Source organism: Temnothorax curvispinosus, unplaced genomic scaffold (genome assembly GCF_003070985.1).
Source record: "Temnothorax curvispinosus isolate PA1 unplaced genomic scaffold, ASM307098v1 QBEX01002200.1, whole genome shotgun sequence".
NCBI classification, from domain to species: Eukaryota; Metazoa; Arthropoda; class Insecta; order Hymenoptera; family Formicidae; genus Temnothorax; species Temnothorax curvispinosus.
Window position 1 is genome coordinate 58,755 of NW_020211980.1, and position 14,471 is coordinate 73,225.

Sequence of the window (14,471 nt, forward strand, 5' to 3'; positions counted from 1 at the left end):
TTTGTCTGTCTGTCTGCACATAGTGCACATTATACACTTTACGTGTATAGATTGCACGCTGCCATTGAGAAGACAATCTAAAAATGCACTCATTTTTTACAAAAATAAAGTATATAAACAATTATATACTTTAGAATAGCAATGCATTTATAAAAACAATTGCTTTAAATGCATATGAATAAGTAGTCGAGATCGCATTTCTGTCAATGGAGTATAAGACACTCCTTGCGTATATCAACAATATTTCTGTAGCATTCAAACAATTATAAAATGTATCAACAAAGTATCTTTCATATAAATGCCATTTATTTGTTCCTTTTTTAACGAGTAACATAATCTTAAATGTAATTCCTTATACGTATATAAATTGTATATCCTTACACATGAAAATACAAATCATAAAAGTTGGATATAGTACTAGACATTTTAATAACTTCCTATTAAAAATTACAATTAGTAAACGTTGTTCACAAGGCTATTTAGTTCATATGTGGATGTAAAGACACGAAGCGCACATATGACTATACATTTCATCATATAGTCATAGGCCCATATTCTGAACTGTTTTTTATCGCTAGTCTTTTATTTGTGAGATGCTATATAGTTAAAGTTAAAGTTAATAATAGAACAATTTATTTAATTATAAAAGTAAAATATTTGTAATTTGTTATAACTATAATATGTATCGATTGGACATTATATGTCTCAACTACAAAGCGATCCTCGGAAATCCTTAAAATCATGAATATCTATCCTTAAACAAAAAACATTGGTGATTCTCCCATTCTTATTATAAAATTTCTCTGTTCTCTTTCCAAGTCACTCAACCTAAAGTCTCCGTTCCTGGTAAACAAAAATAATATCTTACAGCTAGGTCATGATCATAATCAATATCCGCTTCATAGCGTAATAGATTGCTTACCCTTGTATCAAAGCTCTACCACGATAAGCTGCTAAATGAGCATAATAGGTAGGAGCCGGATAGCTTACAGCTCTTGCACAGCGGCCATATATATGACAAAGATAATATGTCAACTCTTCAATCTGATCTTCGGTAAAGTTGGATTCGTTGAAGATGCATCTGTATTTTGTAGGCCTCGCTGTACCCTACATTTATAATTATAATCATCAACACTATACATCAAATAAATTTCATTGAAAAAATATTTATAGTTTATAAATTTAATTTTTATTTAAAAAAATTAACCTAATGTATCGACCTACCTGAATACTCGCATGTGATACGAGATAAAAATCAATGTGCTCTGGATGGGTAATAGTCGTGTCGACAATTGTACCCACTTTCACGTTATAATTTCTTGTGTCCTCGGTGTCACGTATATCTTTGGACTTAGGGAAGAGACGCACATGGTGTCTCTTCTGAACGACCAAGCAATTAATTTCAATACCGCTGCGAGTGAATCTAGTAACCGCTTTTTTAATAGCTCGTATTTCATAATACATAACTTGTGGAAGTTGTCCCTCGCTCACTCCGTCTCTGGAAATTAACATAAATATGAAATTAATGCGTTAAAATATAAGTATGTATATAAAATATATTTGTAAAGATTAAAAAAATTTTCAGATTTTACTCGTACATATATATATAGGTTTCTTATTTATTTTACGTTATACATTTAAAACTGAGTTTTCCTTTATGTACCTATAAAAACATTATTTTTAATAGATTACATAACATTGAGTATCGTCAATACATACCGATAATAGACGATTCTCTTTGGACAACATTTTGTTTCTTGCATATAGACTCTAAGTTGCGTTAGTATTATTTCTTCAAGATCTAAAATCATTTCTTCTTTGGGTTGTTGAAGTCTAAGTGCAACATTATATCGGAAAGCTGATTTATCCCTACTTGCAGCAACCTGAGTTAATAAAATTTCTTATTAATTCATTTATATATATATATTCATATAAAAGAAAAGCTATGTTTAATAATTATACAAACCGCTGCTATAGATGGTGAATCTTTAGAATCGGGAGACGGATGAGTCACGTCGGCGCCAACAAGCATACAAGGATATTTTTCGTTCAGACATGCTGGCCTAAAAAAGAAAATAAAAAAAAAAAAAAAAAAAAAAAAAAAAAAAAAAAGTTTTACTTGAGGTTACAGGTATCTTCATAAAATGTAAAGGTACAAATATTATTCACTTACATTCTATCAAATATGTGATTAACGCCATTTAATTTCGAGTTTATTTTTTGCAGAATGTTCCTTACTATCGATACTTGAACTCTCTTTAAAGTTTGAAGTTTTATACATTGTGTTAAAACACCGACGTCCATCTCGGTAATTTTTTTTACTTTACCTGAAACAATGATAAATAACACCAGACCGATTTATATTCAGAATAAGAAATATAATAAAAAGAATCATGTACTCACCATACATTACATCTGTACGATTAGGTATGATAACTATTATTAATTTTAACTTCTTATTGTCAATGAAGAATTTTGTAATTTTATCTAATTCGTTTAATCTAAAATGATCAAATGGACGAGGCTGCTCAATTATCATACCAACTTCCTTTGCTTAAAAAAAAAAAAAAAAAAAAAAAAAAATTAATGTAACATAAAATATAAAATATGAATATAATCTATGTGTCGTATGATTCAAAATTCAATACAATTCGTCGAAAATCTAAATTTACAATTGCAAACTATGCACCATGATAAAATTCTTTTCGAATAAACAATTAACAAATGCACTATACTTTTTAGAAGTCCTCGACGGAATACATTTCTATCTAAATTTTATTTTTTTTATACTTAACCAGTAGTTTGCAACATTTTCGCGAATTCTTGCATAGTAGGCTCCAGGTTCGGCATTTCAGACAAATTGACAATAGTCCACGTTGACTTCTTCAAATGTTTGGCTTCGTTAAACGGTTGAATATTCCATGTGCCTCGTTTTACTTGTGCCTTTCCTCTGCCATATCTCAATTCTGGAGAAGGTAAAACTCTGGCCTGTACGTCTTCCATTTCTGGGCGGACAGATAGATGAAACTCTCTTGACATGACGGGACTTTCGTTAACTTGGATTTTGCTGAACTACAAACATATAATATATTAAATAATGATAAAATACATGTTCACAATATACGAATGTAAAATGTTTTGTACCGCTTCCTCTATTCTTTTTTTACGAGTAAACGCATCAGTTGCTGCTTTTCTGATCACGTTTGTAGTTTGCTCTTCGTCCTGCTTTCTAATAGGCTGATTCGGCATAATAGTGCATAACTGTAAATAAGGAAATTGCTTTTTTTCATTTATCTTATGCTATCACTTGTAGCAAATATAAAACAGCTTACGCACTTCGATAGGCAGCAAAATTTCACTTCCGTCAGACTTCGTGCTCACATGAAGAGTAGGCAAATCAGGTCTTCGTATATTATATCTCTTGGACTCCCAAAAGTATTTTTTTATTGTTGTTGTTTTTGATATTGTTCTCGTCCCATCTGATGACTCCTGTTTGAATTCTGTATTACAATCGTAACGGCTCAATTTAATTATGCGATGCGTCCGCCTCGATACGTTGGGTATTTCATAAGTCACTTTTAAGCCTCTCAAAAAACTTTGTATCTTAGATTCACGCATGACATCATCGTAAGTAATGTTGTCTTCTCTGACCCTTAAAACTTCAGCTATATATTCAAGTACTCTCTGCTTCGTGGTAAATCCTTTATGAGAAACTAAACAAAATACAAGAGATATTACATAAAGATTATTATAGATAAGGATATTTATTGTAGTTTTCGGTTTAAGCCATTACAAAAGCTTTAAAAATATTGCTTACACATTTGTTTGTAGTTTAAATGATAAATGTATTAATTAACGTAAATACTTTACCATCTACATTTAGATACAGACTCCAGCCAAGTACCCCAGACATAAATCCACCGCGCGCTAGAGCTAAGCCACCACCTAATGGTTCTTCCTCATTTATATCCCAGTAGAGTGACTTTCCGATCTATAACAAAATACATTTTAAATTATGCATCATGTAAATTTGTTTATATCAATCAATTTTCTTCAATTACAATCCATATCTAAAATTTATTATAAAGTATAAATATAAGTATATATTGAAGAAGCAGATTCAAGTTCAAACAATAATACGCAAAAACACTTTTTTAACAAGCATTTCATTTTCCAAAAATCGATGTTATTTATAATCGTACAAAAATTAGTACTAAAGAAAAAAAGACTATAAGTGGCGATTGCGGCGCAAAGATATGCGTTACTCTTAAGAGCCGAAGATCAAAGTTCAAATCTGACCGTTTTTATTCGATCGGACCACTTCTCGGACCCACTAAGAGTATCTTGCCTACAGAAACCCGTTCGGAATTGGCATTGAATTGCAGGTCTCATATATCTCATCAACAGATATATGCAAAAAGGATCACGACGCTTGAAATCGAGCAATATAACTAAGAAGTTTGTTAAAAAAAAAAAATTGTTAATTACTTACGGTCATAAACTGGGATTCCGATGCATGACGCATAATTATATCTAAAACTTGTACGGAAGTTTGATCTCTCTCTTCCAGACGACCAGGTTTCAAATTTTTTATCCAGCTAAGGTCAACAGTAGCTACTTTCCTTATAACAATTTGATATTTATTCTTGCGTCCCTCTTGATTTTCGTGCTCGAAAACATCAGCCATCTATAACAAAATATATAAAATATAAAAAAATGTGAAAAAATATTCTTTATAGTTTTTGCTTATCTCTTTAATTAGATTTCTAAATAAATAATTTAGGTCTACTTGACACATCTTCATTTTTAAGATACAATAACTGTGTAATTATTAGTTTTAATTATTGGTAGATTTAATTAGAAATTAGCTTTTGATCGAGCAATATTATAAAACTTATTTCAAATGTGATAAATTATATTACATTCAATGCATATATTACTTACATCATCGATAGGAAGATCATTCGCGCTATACGCATTTTTCTTCCCATCATATGCCGGATATCTGGTCTTAAAATGTTTATTTCTACATTTTTCAAAAATACTTCTACATAAAGATTTGGGAAGATCAAGTTCCTTTTCATTAGCTTTCTTTTTGTCCTCTTTCTCTTTGTAAGCCTTAATATCAATATCATAATGGACTGCGTTGGTTACAAACTTATCGTCAAATATAATCTTGAACATATTTGTCCATACTCTAACTGGCACCCCTACTGATCCACCTTTCGCAGGATTTGTTCTCTTTGGTATCATGTTATAATATGACGTCAATTGAGCAGATGTCATTTTTGACTTTTCAGTTATTTGTGAGCGGAATGGATCTGTCATACCAAGCTCAGATACCTGAAATAAAAAAAGACATTTAAAAACTGAATTAATTAAAAATGCGATATCTAATACATCCGTTTATGATGGATATTATTAAACACGTATATTTATAAAATATATTTAAAAAATAATATAGTACATATTATATACATATATATATATGATCGTACATCAAGAGATCTACTTGTTGATGGTTGCTGTTGGTGTATACCACTACCACCAGTCAGTACTTGTCGATGATCACCGGCACCACTAATATCAACTATAAAAAATGAAAATAATGCACAATACATACGTCATACATACACATGTCTATAAACACATGTCTATATACATATGTCTATATATATTTAATATCCTATTTTAATGAAAAAAATATCTGAAAACGGACCTAGATAAAGAGTAGTCATATAACAATTTTTTCATTTAAAAAAGACAATTTTATAGATATATCTTTGTTCTAGATGAATTTATTCTAAAAGATAAACATCTCTTTTATTTAAATAAAACTGTCTTTTGTTCAATTCAATTTTCCTCATCACCATGCTTAGAAAAATATTAAAATGAGATGTGTAAAATATCAATACCTTATCAGAGATATTTTATATTTAATTAGTTAAGTTGAACAAAAATTTATCTCCATTAATTATTTACTAGCAAACCCAAGTTTTATCGTTATTTTATATTTAATTCAAATATATTATCCTAATATAAAACACAAAGTATCTTGTGTATATATAAAGTATTTGATTTTTTATACGGAATAAAAAGAATTAATTGATAATCAATTAAGTACATTAATACGTAAAATAGCACACAATTCCACTTTTTTCAAAAAATATTCCTGTATATTTTGACGTCAATAGATTTCCTTATATAAGAAAAAAATTTAAAACATGTTGAACATTCTATTATTAATATTTCAATTACTGATATTATTACTTGAAGCTTTTTGCTGACGTTGTGCTCCTTGTTGCTGCTGTGACAGTTGGGTTTGAGATACTTGTTGTCGTGGACCCCATGCTGTTTGCGGTACTTGCTGTGGCTGTTGAAAACCCTGTGCTCCTTGCTGCTGCTGTTGCGGTAGTTGGCTTTGGGGTACTTGTTGTCGCGAAACCCATGCTGTTTGCAGTACTTGTGCTTGCTGTGGCTGATGCCATGGAACCTGTGCTGTTTGTTGCTGCACTTGAGGTACTTGATGTGACGTTTGAAGTGCTTGCTGGCGTGAAGCCCATACTCCTTGTAGTTGTAGCTGCTGCTGTTGTTGTGGTAGGCTTTGCTGCTTTTGTAGACCCCGTGCAACTTCCTGTTTACTCCGTAATATTAGTGGTTGTGGACATTTAGTTACTTTCTGTTGCTGTTGTGGACCTTTAGACTTCTGCTGTGATGAACCAGAAAGTGCTTGCCCTGAAGTTTCTTTCTTCTCATCTTGTGAGGTTGATGCAGCAGCAACATCTGCTGCTGCTGCTGCCTGCTTCTTCTTCTTTCCTATAATTTATATACATATATATATTATTCTTTATTAAACACATCTTTCTCAAAGATCATGTACAATTCAAGTTTTAAGATTACACTTGAACCTCTCAGTTAATTCAATTATAAAAAGATTAAATGCTTTAAATATAAAAATAATAATAAAATAAAACAGTTTTTTGTACCCGAATCGCATTAAACTTTCTACGTTTTTAGTAAAATAAGTATATTGAATATTAGGGGAAAAAAGTAAAGCTAAAATATACAAACAGTTTCGCAAAACAGAATCTAATGTCATCTTGACCCCACTTGATCCCACAAACGCGAGTGTATACAGCGAGTGTAAATACGTAATATTTTCGACATAGCCCGTTTGTGTCACAACCTTGAAATGTCATGACTTTATTATCGGGATTTTGAAAAATGGAAATTCAATCTCAGACTTAACATACTGTTAAAATATACATACATCGAATACTTCTTTCATTTGACTTATTTCTATATAAATATATTAAATTATGATCACGGAAATGATCGATCAATTACTGAATGATGCAATTACCGAGGAAAATTAAGAAAGCGGTCTCCGAAAGGATCGCACGTAACAAAATCGGCACGCGTACCTTTCTTTGTCATCCTGCCTTAAATCGATATCATCATCGTAACTTCGGAATATGAAAATTCAAACTCAAACTGCCTGTTCTTAGAACCATATAGATCGACTACTTTATTATTTGACTTATATTTATGTATATATTGCGTCCTTTTTCTAAATACGAGCAATTAATTCGGGTAATGGATCGAATTACCACGCACGCACGTACACACGCATAACGAAAATTATCAATTATTGAGTTGAACAATTTACAGGGCAAGCCGTTTTCGGAGCAATCGTGCGTAACGACCAGAATACGTACCTTTCTTCGTCATCCTGTCTTAATGCGGTATCAGAAGCTCCCAAAACGTATTGTGCGTAAATTCACTTGCTGATGCTGCTGGACCGAAGAATATGCACCGAATAGTCAACGATGGTGATACCTACTGCGCCGTTGCCTAAACCCGACGTCTCGTGCCTCGTACTGCTGTGGACTTCTTCAGTTTAATGGCACCTGTCTCTCTTCAGTGGCAAATTACTGGCAATTGGGCAATACCACCTCAAACGAAAATAAATCCTCGAATGACCTCGAAATTCTCGTGGTACCTCGTACACCTATATACGTACATACACAAGAGAATAAAGGAATTCCCCAGATCTTGCAAGATATACACAAAACATTTGATTCGTTATTGGGAATAACTGACGTGTCATGACACTCACCCATGGCACATAGAAAAACTTAAGCAGTAAGGATTCGCTACCACTTAGGGACTTTATCCATGTATCTTCCGTAATGTAACGCGGTGATGAACGCGAAACGAATCGGGGCGATCGGCGTCGCAATTCTTTCAAATTTTCACGAAAAATCAGTGTTAGAAAATGTGAAAATATTTTGAGAAATATCTCATATTTATATAATTTAATTTTATATTATATCTGAAAGTACTTCCTTTCCATGGGTACGAGCTCGGCGAGGTGGGAAAACCCAGTACCCAGTACAAGGATTTTACCCAAGCAAAACTCATATCCTCTGTGTTTTGCTGAGGTATCGTCTCGGGTATTCTTTCTGGCTTGATTGCATCTGTATAAAAGTGTTTAAAATAAATGACAAGAGGGATATATTTATAACGAAAAAAAAGAAAGAAACCAATACTAAGAGATACTGTAGATACTAATTTTGCTACGCAAATTTCTTAAATACACAGTCCCACTACTCGACAGATGTTTTTATTTCACAAGAGCTAACCTCAAAAATCAGAACACCCTTACCTTTCTGCTCCTCTCGCCGCTTTAGCATTATTAATTGTGTCTTCTCGATCTCGTTTCTTAATTTTTCGCATCAGCACTTTCTCAGGCACGGACATCTTTTTAAGTTACGGAATAGTATTGCAGTGGCATAAAAAATTTGTTTACCACCGGCCAGGCACAGACGCGCGAGAAAACAATCAAACCAACACGTGGTGAGGTGAAAGGTGAAAGCACATAACCCTACTACCATAGGCTGCGTTCAGCAGACATAACTGTTGAGTTCGTCTTATCAACACATAGCATTGATTCGTTGGTTCTAAAAGTAAGAGCCAATCACGTTCGACTGCTACTGAGCGGCTTGGTCTGCTGAACGCGCCCATAGTCACACAAAAAAAAGAACAATTTATCTGCACCTGAGAGAGAGAGAGAGAGAGAGAGAGAGAGAGAGAGAAAGAAAGAGAGAGAGAGAGAGAGAGAGAGAGAGAGAAGCCTGACTAGCCCTTTCTGGTTTCTCTCTGTCTGTGTCTGTCTGTCTGCACGTTATGCACTTTTCATGTATAGATTGCGCGCTGCCATTGGAAGCGCGAAGACTGCAATAATAAGAGAAGACAATCCAAATGCACTCTTTTTTTACAAAAATATATAGTATATAAACAATTATATACTTTAGAATAGCAATGCATTTATAAAAAAAATTGCTTTAAATGCATATGAATAGTTACGCAATTAAGATTATGGGACTTCTTAAACTCCTTAGATCCTTATCAAACGCTGTGCGTTTTTCGCATTTCTGTCAATAGAGTATAAAAGACACTCCTTGCGTATATCAACAATCTTTCTGTAGCCTTCGAACTATTATAAAACGTAACAAAGTATTTTCGTATAAACGCCATTTATTTGTTCCTTTTTTAACGAGTACATGATCTTAAATATAATTCTTTACAAATAAATTTTATATTCTCAAACGTGAAGATACAGATCATAAAAGTTGGATATAGTACTACCGCAGTACGACGTCAGCATATCATTGCATGTGCAATAACTATTGTCTAGACATTTGAATAACTTTCTATTAAAAATTACAATTAGTAAACCTTATTCCCAAGGCTATTTAATTTATATGTGGATGTAAAGATACAAAGCGCACATATGATTATACATTTCATCATATAGTCATAGGCCCATATTCTGAACTGTCTTTTTCGATAAAAGCGCGCTTTTTTTGTGAGATGCTATAGTTAAAGTTAAAGTTAATAAAGAACAATTTATTTAATTATAAAAGTAAAATATTTGTAATTTGTTATAACTATAATATGTATCGGTTGGACATTATGTCTCAACTACAAAGCGATTCTCGGAAATCCTTCAAAAATCATGAATATCTATCCTTAAACAAAAAACATTGGTGATTCTCCCATTCTTATTATAAAGTTTCTCTGTTCCCTTTCCAAGTCACTCAACCTAAAGTCTCTGTTCCTGATAAATGGAAATAATATCTTACAGATCATGATTATAATCAATATCTGATTCATAGCGTAATAGATTGCTTACCCTTGTATCAAGGCTCTTCCACGATAAGCTGCTAAATGAGCATAATAGGTAGGCGCCGGATAGCTTACCGCTCTTGCACAGCGGGCATATATATGACAAAGATAATATGTCAACTCTTCAATCTGATCTTCGGTAAAGTTGGATTCGTTGAAGATGCATCTGTATTTTGTAGGCCTCGCTGTACCCTACATTTATAATTATAATCATCAACACTATACATCAAATAAATTTCATTGAAAAAATATTTATAGTTTATAAATTTAATTTTTATTTAAAAAAATTAACCTAATGTATCGACCTACCTGAATACTCGCATGTGATACGAGATAAAAATCAATGTGCTCTGGATGGGTAATAGTCGTGTCGACAATTGTACCCGCTTTCACGTTATAATTTCTTGTGTCCTCGGTGTCACGTATATCTTTGGACTTAGGGAAGAGACGCACATGGTGTCTCTTCTGAACGACCAAGCAATTAATTTCAATACCGCTGCGAGTGAATCTAGTAACCGCTTTTTTAATAGCTCCTATTTCATAATACATAACTTGTGGAAGTTGTCCCTCGCTCACTCCGTCTCTGAAAATTAACATAAATATGAAATTAATGCGTTAAAATATAAGTATGTATATAAAATATATTTGTAAAGATTAAAAAAATTTTCAGATTTTACTCGTACATATATATATATAGGTTTCTTATTTATTTTACATTATACATTTAAAAACATTATTTTTAATAGATTACATAACATTGCGTATCGTCAATACATACCGATAATAGACGATTCTCTTTGGACAACATTTTGTTTCTTGCATATAAACTCTAAGTTGCGTTAGTATTATTTCTTCAAGATCTAAAATCATTTCTTCTTTGGGTTGTTGAAGTCTAAGTGCAACATTATATCGGAAAGCTGATTTATCTCTACTTGCAGCAACCTGAGTTAATAAAATTTCTTATTAATTCATTTATATATATATATTCATATAAAAGAAAAGCTATGTTTAATAATTATACAAACCGCTGCTATAGATGGTGAATCTTTAGAATCGGGAGACGGATGAGTCACGTCGGCGCCAACAAGCATACAAGGATATTTTTCATTCAGACATGCTGGCCTAAAAAAGAAAAAAAAAAAGGAAAACAGTTTTACTCGAGGTTACAGATATGTTAAAATACAAGTATTATTCACTTACATTCTATCAAATATGTGATTGACGCCATTTAATTTTGAGTTTATTTTTAGCAGTATGTTCCTTACTGTCGCTACTTGACATCTCCTCAAAGTTTGAAGTTTTATACATTGTGTTAAAACACCAACATCCATCTCGGTAATCTTTTTTACTTTACCTGAAACAATGATAAATAACATCAGACCGATTTATATTCAGAATAAGAAATATAATAAAAAGAATCATTTACTCACCATACATTACGTCTGTACGATTAGGTATGATAACTATTATTAATTTTAACTTCTTATTGTCAATGAAGAATTTTGTAATTTTATCTAATTCGTTTAATCTAAAATGATCAAATGGACGAGGCTGATCAATTATCATACCAACTTCCTTTGCTAAAAAAAAAAAAAAAAAACAATTTAATGTAACAAAATATAAAATATGAATATAATCTATGTGTCGTATGATTCAAAATTCAATACAATTCGTCGAAAATCTAAATTTACAATTGCAAACTATGCACCATGATAAAATTCTTTTCGAATAAACAATTAACAAATGCACTATACTTTTTAGAAGTCCTCGACGGAATACATTTCTATCTAAATTTTTTTTTTTTTTTATACTTAACCAGTAGCTTGCAACATTAGCGCGAATTCTCGCATAGTAGGCTCCAGGTTTGGCATTCCAGACAAATTGACAATAGTCCACGTTGACTTCTCCAAATGTTTGGCTTCGTTAAACGGTTGAATATTCCATGTCCCTCGTCTTACTTGTGCCTTTCCTTTGGCATATCTCAATTCTGGAGCAGGTAAAACTCTGGCCTGTACGTCTTCCATTTCTGGGCGGACAGATAGATGAAACTCTCTTGACATGACAGGACTTCCGTTAACTTGGATTTTGCTGAACTACAAATATATAATATATTAAATAATGATAAAATACATGTTCACACAATATACGAATGTAAAATGTTTTGTACCGCTTCCTCTATTCTTCTTTTACGGGTAAACGCATCAGTTGCTGCTTTTCTGATCATGTTTGTAGTTTGCTCTTCGTCCAGCTTTCTAATAGGCTGATTCGGCATAATAGTGCATAACTGTAAATAAGAAAATTGCTTTTTTTCATTTATCTTATGCTATCACTTGTAGCAAATATAAAACAGCTTACGCACTTCGATAGGCAGCAAAATTTCACTTCCGTCAGACTTTGTGCTCACATGAAGAGTAGGCAAATTAGCCCTTCGTATATTATATTTCTTGGACTCCCAAAAGTATTTTTTTATTGTTGTTGTTTTTGATATTGTTCCATCTGATGATTCCTGTTTGAATTCTGTATTACAATCGTTATGGCTCAATTTAATTATGCGATGCGTCCGCCTCGATACGTTGGGTATTTCATAAGTCACTTTTAAGCCTCTCAAAAAACTTTGTATCTTAGATTCACGCATGACATCATCGTAAGTAATGTTGTCTTCTCTGACCCTTAAAACTTCAGCTATATAGTCAAGTACTCTTTGCTTCATGGTAAATCCTTTATGAGAAACTAAATAAAATACAAGAGATATTACATAGAGATTATAGATAAAGATATTTATTGTAGTTTTCGGTTTAAGTTCAAATGATAAATGTATTAATTAACGTAAATACTTTACCATCTACATTTAGATACGGACTCCAGCCAAGTACCCCAGACATAAATCCACCGCGCCCTAGAGCTAAGCCACCACCTAATGGTTCATTCTCATTTATATCCCAGTAGAGTGACTTTCCGATCTATAATAAAATACATTTTAAATTATGCATCATGTAAATTTGTTTATATCAATCAATTTCCTTCAATTACAACCCATATCTAAAATTTATTATGAAGTATAAATATAAGTATATATTGAAAAAACAGATTGGAAAGTTCAAACAATAATATGTAAAAACGTTTTTTTAACAAGCAATTTATTTTCCAAAAATCGATGTTATTTATAATTGTATAAAAATTAGTACTAAAAAAGACTATGGGTGGCGATCGCGGCGATACACGATATGCGTTACTCTTAAAAGCCGAAGATCAGAGTTCAAAAAAATACTGTTAATTACTTACGGTAATAAACTGGGATTCCGGTGCATGACGCATAATTATATCTAAAACTTGTACGGAAGTTTGATCTCTCTCTTCCAGACGACCAGGTCTCAAATTTTTTATCCAGCTAAGGTCAACGGTAGCTACTTTCCTTATAACAATTTGATATCTGTTCCTGCGTCCCTCTGGATTTTCGTGCTCGAAAACATCAGCCATCTAAAAAAAAATAAAAAATATATAAAAATGTGAAAAATTATTCTTTATAGTTTTTGCTTATCTCTTTATATACTTAGATTTCTAATTAAATCATTTGGGTCTACTTGACACATCTTCATTTTTAAGATACAATAACTGTGTAATTATTAGTTTTAATTATTGGTAGATTTAATTAGAAATTAGCTTTTGATCAAGCAATATTATAAAACTTATTTCAAATGTGATAAATTATATTACATTCAACGCATGTATTACTTACATCATCGATAGGAAGATCATTCGCGCTATACGCATTTTTCTTCCCATCATATGCCGGATATCTATTCTTAAAATGCTTATTTCTACATTTTTCAAAAATACTTCTACATAAAGGTTTGGGAAGATTTAGTTCCTTTTTATTAGCTTTCTTTTTGTCCTCTTTCTCTTTATACGGTTTGATGTCAATATCATAATGGACTGCGTTCGTTATAAACTTATCGTCAAATATAATCTTGAACATATTTGTCCATACTCTAACTGGCACCCCTACTGATCCACCTTTCGCAGGATTTGTTCTCTTTGGTATCATGTTATAATATGACGTCAATTGAGCAGATGTCATTTTTGACTTTTCAGTTATTTGTGAGCGGAATGGATCTGTCATACCAAGCTCAGATACCTGAAATAAAAAAAGACATTTAAAAACTGAATTAATTGAAAATGCGATATCTAATACATCCGTTTATGATGGATATTATTAAACACGCATATTTATAAAATATATTTAAAAAATAATATAGTACATATTATATACATATATATAT

The 14,471-nt window shown here is 32.1% G+C and overlaps 2 protein-coding genes across 4 annotated transcripts in view; both read right to left on the reverse strand.

The window, feature by feature from the left end:
* Window positions 1-306: 306 nt before the first annotated feature.
* LOC112468886 (protein argonaute-2-like) lies at window positions 307-8,862 on the reverse strand. Of its 3 annotated transcripts, none has more exons than XM_025038275.1 (18): window positions 8,669-8,862; window positions 8,120-8,480; window positions 7,719-8,011; window positions 6,271-6,816; window positions 5,499-5,590; window positions 4,945-5,343; window positions 4,493-4,687; window positions 3,871-3,991; window positions 3,337-3,713; window positions 3,145-3,261; window positions 2,796-3,072; window positions 2,404-2,415; window positions 2,174-2,327; window positions 1,967-2,063; window positions 1,720-1,883; window positions 1,225-1,498; window positions 923-1,107; window positions 307-843 (listed from the first exon to the last, which is right to left on the reverse strand). In XM_025038275.1, the coding sequence occupies exons 3-18, from the start codon at window positions 7,729-7,731 to the stop codon at window positions 756-758; spliced, it is 3,111 nt and encodes a 1,036-aa protein (XP_024894043.1). In that variant the 5' UTR covers window positions 7,732-8,011; window positions 8,120-8,480; window positions 8,669-8,862; the 3' UTR covers window positions 307-755. The 3 variants fall into 3 exon arrangements, with proteins under 3 accessions (XP_024894043.1, XP_024894042.1, XP_024894044.1); XM_025038274.1 differs by having other exon boundaries at window positions 2,404-2,553; XM_025038276.1 differs by lacking the exon at window positions 2,404-2,415.
* Window positions 8,863-9,522: 660 nt separating this feature from the next.
* The window catches only part of LOC112468876 (protein argonaute-2-like), an 8,142-nt gene continuing 3,193 nt past the window's right edge, over window positions 9,523-14,471 (reverse strand). Inside the window, exons 6-18 of the mRNA XM_025038250.1 lie at window positions 13,928-14,326; window positions 13,474-13,668; window positions 13,031-13,151; window positions 12,551-12,921; window positions 12,359-12,475; window positions 12,008-12,284; window positions 11,622-11,771; window positions 11,392-11,545; window positions 11,217-11,313; window positions 10,970-11,133; window positions 10,501-10,774; window positions 10,199-10,383; window positions 9,523-10,123 (exon numbers count right to left, since the gene is read on the reverse strand). Of these exons, the coding sequence (XP_024894018.1) occupies window positions 10,036-10,123; window positions 10,199-10,383; window positions 10,501-10,774; window positions 10,970-11,133; window positions 11,217-11,313; window positions 11,392-11,545; window positions 11,622-11,771; window positions 12,008-12,284; window positions 12,359-12,475; window positions 12,551-12,921; window positions 13,031-13,151; window positions 13,474-13,668; window positions 13,928-14,326 (2,592 nt within the window). The 3' untranslated portion in view covers window positions 9,523-10,035. The remainder of the gene's footprint in view (window positions 10,124-10,198; window positions 10,384-10,500; window positions 10,775-10,969; window positions 11,134-11,216; window positions 11,314-11,391; window positions 11,546-11,621; window positions 11,772-12,007; window positions 12,285-12,358; window positions 12,476-12,550; window positions 12,922-13,030; window positions 13,152-13,473; window positions 13,669-13,927; window positions 14,327-14,471) is intronic.